The following is a 9,733-nucleotide window of genomic DNA, read 5'->3' on the forward strand; positions in this document are numbered from 1 at the left end:
GATTGTGTGTCTGGAGCAACTTTAGTCAAGAGATTCGCAAATTCTCTTGAGGTTGCTGGATCAGTAGGGCGCTGCGCCCCTACTGAACCCGACCGTTTTTGGCGGTCCGCTTCGCTGTTGCGATTTCGCAACAACGTCGGACCCGCGACCGTTGCCCTTTTTGGCATACGGTCCAAAATTACGATCAGTACCTTTCGGTGTTGGGCGTGGGGCACCAAACTTACTAGCGTAGTGTCCTAATTTTTGGCAGCGATGGCATTTCTGTGATCGCTTATTGCTCGAAATGCAAGGTCTCTCGCTTTCGACGTAAGAAAGGACTATGGGTTCTGGACCTCCTAACTCGTGTCGTCTTGGATGACGATATGATGACGAACTAGCTTGAGCCTGTCTCAAGCTAAAGTTCTCCTGTTCCGCAACGGATATTGCTTCTTCAAGCGTAACCAGCTCCAAGTGGAACAGGTGGGTCTTTTACGGGACCATCCGTTAGACCTTGCATGAACACCGTAATCAACGTGTGTTCATGAACTGGGTTATTTGTAATTCAACTCGCTAAGAGTCGTATGTGCTGGGCGTATGCGTGAACATCACGCTTGCCTTGCTTAAGTTTCAGAAGCTCTACACGAGCTCTGAACTCAGCCCTTGGTGGTTCAAACGTCTGTTTGAGCCGGGATTTAAAAGCCTCTAGCGACCCAAAGACGTATGGGTCGCGCAACTTAAGGTCCAATGCCCGAGTTTTGGCACGACCTGCCAAATTTGATTGAGCGAATGCGACTTGCATTTGCTCGTCGATAATGTGACGTGCCCTTATGGCATCGTCCAACTCGACAAACCATCTCAAGAGGGAGTCTTCTTCGACTCACCTATACTTAGAGATGTCAATCTTTAAAGTTTCGGAACGACGTGTTTGCGTCATCTCAGGTACAGGGGTCTGTACCTGTTGTATCTTAACAGTTCTGCCTGTTGAGAGCCTTGCTGATTCACCAAGGCTACCTTTTCCCTCATCTCGTCAAATTCATGTTGTATGAACTTGGCGATGGTTGAATGGAGGGCATCTCTGTCCAAATCGGACAGCATTGCCAAGATTGCATCGTTTCATACGGTCGAACTCATTCGTTCGACCGCAGTCCTTTCTATGTCACTTAGAAGGGAGTAACTTTCAGGGGAAACGTGATGCGTATTCCCACTATCATCTAACATGTCCATGTTAGATGTGGGAAATGTGGTCCTTGGACGGACTCCAAAGTGCTACCAGGTGTAACGGGGCACTACGACTTGTACTGTTTCAGTACAAGCCCACTTTGCACTGCTTCAGTTGCGAGTGGTGCCTTACGTTATTTCACGTACACTAGTACGTGCAGAGGAAGACTTCTTGTTAAGGTAACTAGTTTAAAGAGGGTAAAATAAAAACTGTATTAATATAATTAAGTGTCTCTTTTTTCTATCTTTGTAAATGCTAACTTGATATATAATCTAATACCAAACATGTAATTGAATTCTTATCTCTATCTTATCTGTAATTCTCTCTTTGATTACTCCTACAGCTAATTAGTCTGCGGAATAAATCGATATAATGGTCTATACCTATTTATGGAAAAGAATTCTGAACATTACTAGATAAGGTAATATCCTGCTAATATTATATACCTTTTAGATAATATATTAATTAACAACCTTTTAGTGTTAATTGCATGTAACGATACATCCCGTCATTAAAAATGTTATACCTATAATTTTAAATATCATAATGAAAATTTTAATTTATATGTTAAAATCGAATATCATGTTATGAGGGGTAAATATGATCTATTAGGTATTTATTCTAGAAAAACATCAAGATCAAAATATGGAACTGCTCATATTGATTTAGCTTTTAATAGTGCTGAACATATTATGAGAGGTTACACCACACCCGAGTGCTGGGTCTAATTACTGTTATTTAGTAATCGACCATCCCTTAAGAACACTAAGTGAACTATACAGGGACTGTGTAACATTAGGGCAACTTTATCCCGTTCCATTAATCGCATTGATTGCACTTTACTGCTGCGCAGGCGCAAGCGACAAAATTCATGTCCTTATAACAAATTAGTGACGCTGAGCGTGACTTATAACTTGCTAAAATTAAAAGTAAATTAATTAATAGCAAAGCCAAGTGGGCGTGATGGAAGCAGCCGATAGGCGTCACAGTGCAGTGGTGCATATAAATGCCTGCAATCGTTTACCAATGGTGTTGCAGAAGTCGCCACACATCGTAGGAAAGAAAAGTTTCACCGTGTTGCACCCGATCGTCAGGAATTGCTCGAGCCCCCAGAGCCCAAAAGCGGTCAATATGATGATGGAATTATGTATTAAAAGCGATCCCTCGTACGCAAGAAAAGGACAGTGGCAGTTGATAGTTGTTTACTTACCAACTGCGCCGATCGCTTGACCATTCTTACAATAGTCCTCACAGTACTAGGTAACAAGCGCAAATAAGGCGGTATCCGATTTTCGCCGTGCGACAAGCGAAGTAAATTAATTGATGATAAAGTAAAAAACGATAAAGTAAATTCCATTAAGAAGGTGCTGATGTCTATCGTTGCAAAAACATTCTCACGTCAATTGGCCCATCTGGCAACGTAAGGGTGTTGGCTTCGATTGAAAAGTAATGGAGTCAGTTAAGAAGTTTAGCTTATGCAATGGGTTGATTGGAAGGCGTATTAATGTTCCATCTGTGAACACTGGCTAGAAATCTTACTGGTAATACTCAACAATCTGATTCTCCTCTATCACCTACCTAGTCGTAATCTGAATCTCTGGATGTAAGACATTTGTCGATCAAAGCCTTTCACTTAAATTGTAATCTAATCAGAAAATGAGCGCTTTATTGATATGACCATGCATCTACGTTGCAACTGATTGTAGTGGCACAAATACAAGAGCCAAGAGGTTGTATGCATTTTAGTATTTCGAACGCATAAACGGCTGTGCGTGAGAAGGTGTAAGTCCTTGGTAAACTCACCTGCGCGCTGAGTGTTACATCACTTTAAAGACGGCACTTGAGTACATATGGCGGCGACACACTGAATGTTTAACTTATTAAATAGCAGATTGCCCAGACTCTAATCCAGAGATCTGCTCAAGCTTATTTACTCCACCAGCAATTGGGACAACAATATCTGCTGTTGTTCATAGCTCTGCTTGCGAAGCAATGCTGGCTATAGCATCGATATGATATTAGCGGCCGAGCGACGGCTTCCGGGTGCGTTCTTTTAGCTACTTATCATGTAACCGTAAACGCTGGGGGCGCTTAATGAATACTATCGGTACATCTATTTCATACGTGCCAAACGCGCTGTTCTAAATTATCAGCCGGCAGCTGCATCTGTTGCAACCTAATTTCATATCATTCAATTTCATTATAGTGGTTGGACTCATTGACATCGTCTCAGTCACCGACTCTTCAGGGTGATTTATCGCACTTGGGGTAAGGTCCACCTTGAAGCGAGCGCCCTGGCCATGTCAAATTCCATCCTCCGCATTACATACCACTCCTCGCTATGCCTTCTATAGATATGCCGTTTCGGCCACACCTTCTCACCTTTCATTTCCCTGCCAAAACTACTCAGCGGATACCTGTTCATATCATGTCTTTTCCCAACCGCATAGTCCCCTTGCTACCCACCCCTCCATCAAGTCACTTTTAAAATCTTCCAGCCGCAGCCACTGCACCCCATTAAGACTCCACAATGAATGAGAACGTCGTCCTACAACTAAGTTACGCAGGCGAGACCCACGAAATGACCATTTCCTTGCGGTCATCAAGCCCTAAAGACGATTTAAGCTACGAATTAGTGCTCGCAAAGGTACAAGAGACGTTTCCACAACTAGCACACAAGTGCTGGACGCTAGTCTACCGCGACGACGAAGGCGACGTCGTCACGCTATCGCACACGCTCGAGTTTGACGAGGCCTGTCGTGTTTTTTTAGCAATGAGCCCCAAGGACAAGGACACACCGCGCACCCTGCATTTTTGTGTTCTGCAGCGCATTTCACTTCGAGAAAAAGTCGTGGCGCCTGTACTCCAAAAGATTATGGAGCTCGCACGCGATGCTGCCACGTATATGCGAAACAGCGACCGGACTTCAACAGGCCGCTGTCCTCTTGTGCGCCTCGCTAATGTAGCCATCTTGCAAGCGGGTGTCACTATAAACAACATTCGAAACAGTGACGTGCTCGGTCGCGGTCGGGCCTCGCTGGGCATCTCGGCCGCCCACACGCGGACATTACTGCTCTCTGCTCGCAGCGGGATGAGCTCGCAATTTCGACGAGCGAGTTCGGTCGTTTCGGCTGGTATTGAGCGTCGACGATCGTCTAGTGGCGTAAGAAGTGCATTTGATTCAACGCCCTTTTCCAAGCCCCATTCTGTCCATCAACAGACCTCGATGCCATCAGCCGAAGTGGCCGAGACCGTAGATTTGCGACAAACGGAGTTACCAGTGCTGGTGGCAGAAATGACAGTCAATAATAGCGATGAAGAGCCCCCTGCACTCATTCTCGCTGCAGATGTTGAGGAGTTACAAGAGCCGGCGGCTGTCTATGAGTCGGATACGGACACATTGTGCGACGACGACGACCGCGAGTGGGACGTTGTTAATACTACGGGTCATAGCGAGAATATAATTGCTGAGACCGATGAAGAGTGGAGTCGAGAACTTCAAGTGATTCGAGAAGTTCTTACGCATGTGGACGAAGAACGTTGCTGTGAGCTCTTATGTCAGTACGATGGAGACGTTCAGACGGTCCTCATGGAGCTTACCGACCTGTAAAATTAGGAGCTGTGTTTTTATTTCTGATTAATAATTAATCCAAATAAGTCGTTTATAACGTGGGTTTGTCTATTGATAATGAAGGGTTTGAAACCTCGGCGCTGGTAGTTTTTGTCGCTTGCAAGTCCGGTTGATCCACTCGTATCACAGCTTGAACTTGGCCCGAAGCGACACTTCGGCATCAAAATGCAAAGTTTAAGCAAGCAGGGCTTCTCCTATGCATTTTTCATTGCCCTCGACTGACAAACTTGGACGCCTTCAAGTTGCCAATTAAAGAGTCTTGCAACAGTCTTGCAACGAAAAGGTAAGTTTTGAGTTTCGATAGGTATATTTGCTATATGCAATCTGTGCGGTACCACGCCTTGTAAACCGAATAATAAGCGACTAATTGTTTGAGAATTTTTGAGCTGCTGTTCGCTTGTTGTGGTCATGCAAGCACGTTACGAGCCGGTCAAGTCGATAACTTGCCATTTGCAGGCCGTTTCGATGGTATGGACAATACAAGATGCGAGCTTCTTAAAAGATTTAATTGAAGTCGTGTGCATATACTACGGTGACAGTATCCTATCGCCTGAGATCGAGCTTTTACTGTCATTCAATACCTCGACTTCCATGAGACTTCCAATATACATACCAGACCTTCATTTGCTGCGGGTGATGTAGCACTCGATGAACAGCATTGCTTTGGTCGTACACAGAATTCTACCGACTTTTACATCTACTTGACGATGAAGAGTCACATTTTGGCCTGCGGTTTGTTCCGGATCGCAATGAGCTTGCAGAAAGCACGAATTTTAAACCACACTTCCGTTTTCTAAATTACACCAACTGTTTATTTATGGTCATTTACTGCTCTATACGGCAGAAAAATTCGAGCTTTCATTTTATTGACCCGCAATCTAATTCCTTATCAAGAAAAGCTAAAAGCACAATTTTCGATGACAAAAACTACTCATTTAATTGTCCAAAGGGTTGAATATAGATGGATCCAAAAAAAGTATTTTATTGCAAATTGAAGTCAATGCCCACGTTTGGCTAATAATACACTTGGGCTTGGCTACTTGGTTTACTGAAACACGTAATCGAGTAAAATCAATTCTTTGACAATGTCCTCCGGCCTCGCCAGTCCCACGCTTGCATGGTCGTTCTCGCAAAATCAGCAGCCGACAGTCCGCTTTGAGCTACTCCGATTAAATGAGACATGCTGCAAAACGCGATTATTTAGCCTATACCTCAATGTCTTTCATCATTACTTCCTGTCGTTCAATCTCGGCATTCAAAGTATCCGCTGCAAATTATTGGCCATTAGACCTCGATCAATAACGTTGCTGCAGCGTACAGCTCGTTTGTCAACCACATTAGGTCCCATGCCTTCTTCCTCGAAACTTTGCGCACCTTGTTATTAATTCGTCCCGCCTTCTTCCAATGCTAGCAACAGTCGTGCCTCCTCATCGAGCAAATATATTTGCTGCTTCTTTAGCTCGCATTCCATACTTAAAACTTCCGTCGTAGTGTACGTTACTCGTCGTCCAAATTACATAGTCATGCTGTGCTTACTCGTCACGCTCAATATTTTGTCCCATCTTTTTCCCCATTAATGGAAGTTAACAGACGCTTTATTTTACTTGTTTGATTTTCCCGTTGCCGAATATGTGACGCGATGCCAGCTGACTTCTTATGACGGTACAAGAATTTATTGCATCAATTAAAATATTGTTACAGATCTTGCAATAATTACTTGAGCTTATCAATGGAATTAAAACCTACGCGAAGTCCTAATAAAATCGGCATAGAGTACGTAGCAAATCGCGACGCCAAGAATAAAAATGGTCGTGTACAAAACAATCGTATTGGTAAGGATTCGGCGCGTCATACGCTGCAATAATCGCCGCGCTTCGGTTAGCATAGCACCCGTCTCGCGCACCTACGAACGGGACACCAGTTTGAGTCTCAATGATTAAATACAAATTTATTCTACAGGCACCTTATCATGGGATTCAAGAAGCCTTTCACGCTGACTGGCTAGTGTATCCAGCACAGCAATTCCCACCTCTTCCGTCTCTGCTACGATCCGATGTGTATCTTCCAGCTTCATGGACGATCTAGACCAGATAAAATTAGAGGCATCTCTTCACAATGCTATTTGTGACAAAGCAACTGTAATAACATACTGGGTCAGTCGATCCGTGCTTTTCGTCAAGCGCTCGTAGTGTGAAGCCTATTCATAAATTTGTGCACTATAAGCTTCAAATGATTCATATGACAGCATCAAAAGTTCGACTTCTTTTCACAAACTTGGCTATTCTTGCTAGAGACAGCGCTTCCTTCTTTTGCCATAAGTTGCGCTCGTTCTATGTCACGAATGAGCCCTTGCAACTCTTCTCGATACAAATTGACCTGCACCAATATTAACAATATTCGTTAAACTTCCTTCCCTAAAAGCTTGACAAAATGTAACATATTACCTTCGTCTGCATGGCTTTCCTTAACATTGGCTGCCTGCCACGCACTTCCACCGTCATGAGCTTAATCTGTCGCATTAAAGGCATTGCCGCGAGCAAAACAAAACCACCAATTATCAGTCTGCTCAGGACAGTACCTTGTTGCAAATGGATAGTACAACTACCTACACATCGCTGAGCTTCTACGACTTGGGCTTGACCAATTTGGGAGGCTTTTGAGACAGCGCTTCCTGTATTTTATATGTGGGAAGCACAATAATTGTTTAATGTTGACACAAATTTGCGTTCATCGCTGGGAAAAATTCGCGTTGTGCTTCATGCATTTTACGCACTTTCTTCGCGTAACATAGTATTTATATTGTTGTTTATGGACATCTTGCAGTCCACAAAGTCCGCCTCTAGCGACAGGAACTCGGCTGGGAACTCGGCCATTTTGAAGAAATTGTCAGATTGCAACAATCGCTAATTCTGAAACTCGTCGATTACAAAAACTCATTTTTAATCAAACAAATAATTGTTTCTTAGGAGGCCACTTTTACCAAATGTGTGTGTGATAATTAAAAATGATAATAACATATTGATGTGTTAAAAAATGTGATCTGGTAAAATCCCCTCAGTCGGGTAGGCTAATTTTTCTGCAAACTTTGTGCTAATGTTCGCTTAGCAGGTAGGGGGCGATATGATAGCACCGCCCGCTCGCTGCCTTTTGCGGCGTTTCGTACCAGACGACCTTGACGGCCTTATCTGGGTAACGGGGTGTATCGTTACATGAAATTAACACTTAAGTGTTGTTTATTAATAAATTATCTGAAAAGTATTTATTGGAATTGATGCGATTCGAAGTCATCCTTTCTTATCTGTCTCTCTGTTTGCGCGCGTCGAGTGCTGACTGGACCGCGGAGCGAGTAGATATAATGGCCTATATCTACCAATGGGTAAGCTTTCCAAATATTACTATTTAAAGTAATATTCCCCAAATATTACCTACAGTTTACTTTTACCCTCTTTAAGAGCAAATGTGTTAAAGGGAGTCTTCCTCTGCACGTACTAATTTATGTGAAGTGACGTGTCGCACCACTTATGTAACGGGGCACTGCGACTTGTACTGTTTCAGTACAAGTCCACTTCACACTGCTTGAGATGTGAGTGGTGCCTCTCGTTAAGTAACGTACACTGTACGTGTAGAGGAAGACTTCTCTTAAGGCAATTTAGCTTAAGAGGGTAAAATGAAAACTGTATTAATATAGTTAAGTGCCTTTGTTAATCTATCTTTGTAAATGTTGTCTTAACTATAAACTAATACTAAACATGTAAATGAATTCTTATCTATCTTATCTCGTAACTCTCTTTGATTACTTCTACAGCTGATTAGTCTGCGGAATAAATAGACATAATGGTCTATACCTATTTATGGATAAGAATTCAGGAAATTACTATTTAAAGTAATTTCCTCCAAATATTATCTACCTTTTGGATAATATTAATTAACAATCTTTTATTGTTAATTTCATGTAACGATACACCCCGTTACATCACCCCTCCCTTAAACGACAATCACTCTGAATGTCATTAGGTGGAGTGGTCGCTAAATGACCACTTAATTTTTAAAATGATTTTGATTGGTCAGATCCATCATTTTAAATTCCATCGCATGAAGGAACAATTCATGCGGGGTGAGGATAGTGTTGAACCTTCGGCTGCGGTTCGTGCAGCCGCGGGTGACGCATTGTTATCTCTTGCGGTAGACGTTCCGTCTACCGTAGTGTCTTCCACTCGCACAACACTTGGTGTTGCGAGTGCACGTGGTGATTCACCACGTGAGTACGACCCCTCTTTAGAGGTCGATTATGAGTGCGAGTCGGACGAAATGGCCGACTCGGGGAGGATGGAACAGTCGCCTGATACCCGTCAGGCGGCTGATTATGAGCCTTCGAATGAGACGGCTCATTCCGATAGACGTGTGAACAGTCTATTTGGTTCCGACGATGAGGATGATCCCTCATCGCCCGTACGATCTTTCGTACGGTCTCCCATACGATCACCTGCACGTGTTTCTGTGCAAGGTGACGACGGTGGCGTAAGCCATCGTAAGAAAAGTCCTCGTGGTACCCCTACCTCAGCGGGTACCACTCAGGGGAGTGATGACAGTAAAATGTCTAATCTCGCCCCTGAAAAGAAGCCGTGGCTTTTGCCAGAAAGGCTCATTAATAGCTTGTCTGGAGAAACTACTCCACACAATAAATATCCTTTATTTATTGCGACAAAGCTACATGGCCTTGATCCCAGCGCGAAGAACTTTCGCGCTGAGGAAGATTTCTATCTCGATGCTTTTCTAAAGCATCGATGGTTTAGTGGCAATAATAAGCGAGATAAAGTCTCGCTTATGCAAGCTTGGAGTGCGTTCATTCGCAATGTTAAAGACATTGGACGCGAAGCTTGGCTTCAAAAACTTAACGCGAATCG

The 9,733-nt window shown here is 43.4% G+C and overlaps 2 protein-coding genes across 2 annotated transcripts; one reads left to right on the forward strand and one right to left on the reverse strand.

Annotated features, from left to right (window-relative positions):
* Positions 1–3,728: 3,728 nt before the first annotated feature.
* CCR75_006425 (uncharacterized protein) lies at positions 3,729–4,808 on the forward strand (the record flags this gene model as incomplete). Its single annotated transcript, XM_067964495.1, has 1 exon — positions 3,729–4,808. The coding sequence occupies one exon, from the start codon at positions 3,729–3,731 to the stop codon at positions 4,806–4,808; it is 1,080 nt and encodes a 359-aa protein (XP_067817549.1).
* Positions 4,809–6,480: 1,672 nt separating this feature from the next.
* Positions 6,481–7,702, reverse strand: CCR75_006426 (uncharacterized protein; the record flags this gene model as incomplete). The annotated part of the gene is made up of 6 exons (XM_067964496.1): positions 6,481–6,732; positions 6,793–6,910; positions 6,980–7,026; positions 7,104–7,205; positions 7,274–7,500; positions 7,603–7,702. The coding sequence occupies 6 exons, from the start codon at positions 7,700–7,702 to the stop codon at positions 6,565–6,567; spliced, it is 762 nt and encodes a 253-aa protein (XP_067817548.1). The 3' UTR covers positions 6,481–6,564.
* Positions 7,703–9,733: the final 2,031 nt, after the last annotated feature.

This window comes from Bremia lactucae, linkage group LG3 (assembly GCF_004359215.1).
Source record: "Bremia lactucae strain SF5 linkage group LG3, whole genome shotgun sequence".
NCBI classification, from domain to species: domain Eukaryota; phylum Oomycota; class Peronosporomycetes; order Peronosporales; family Peronosporaceae; genus Bremia; species Bremia lactucae.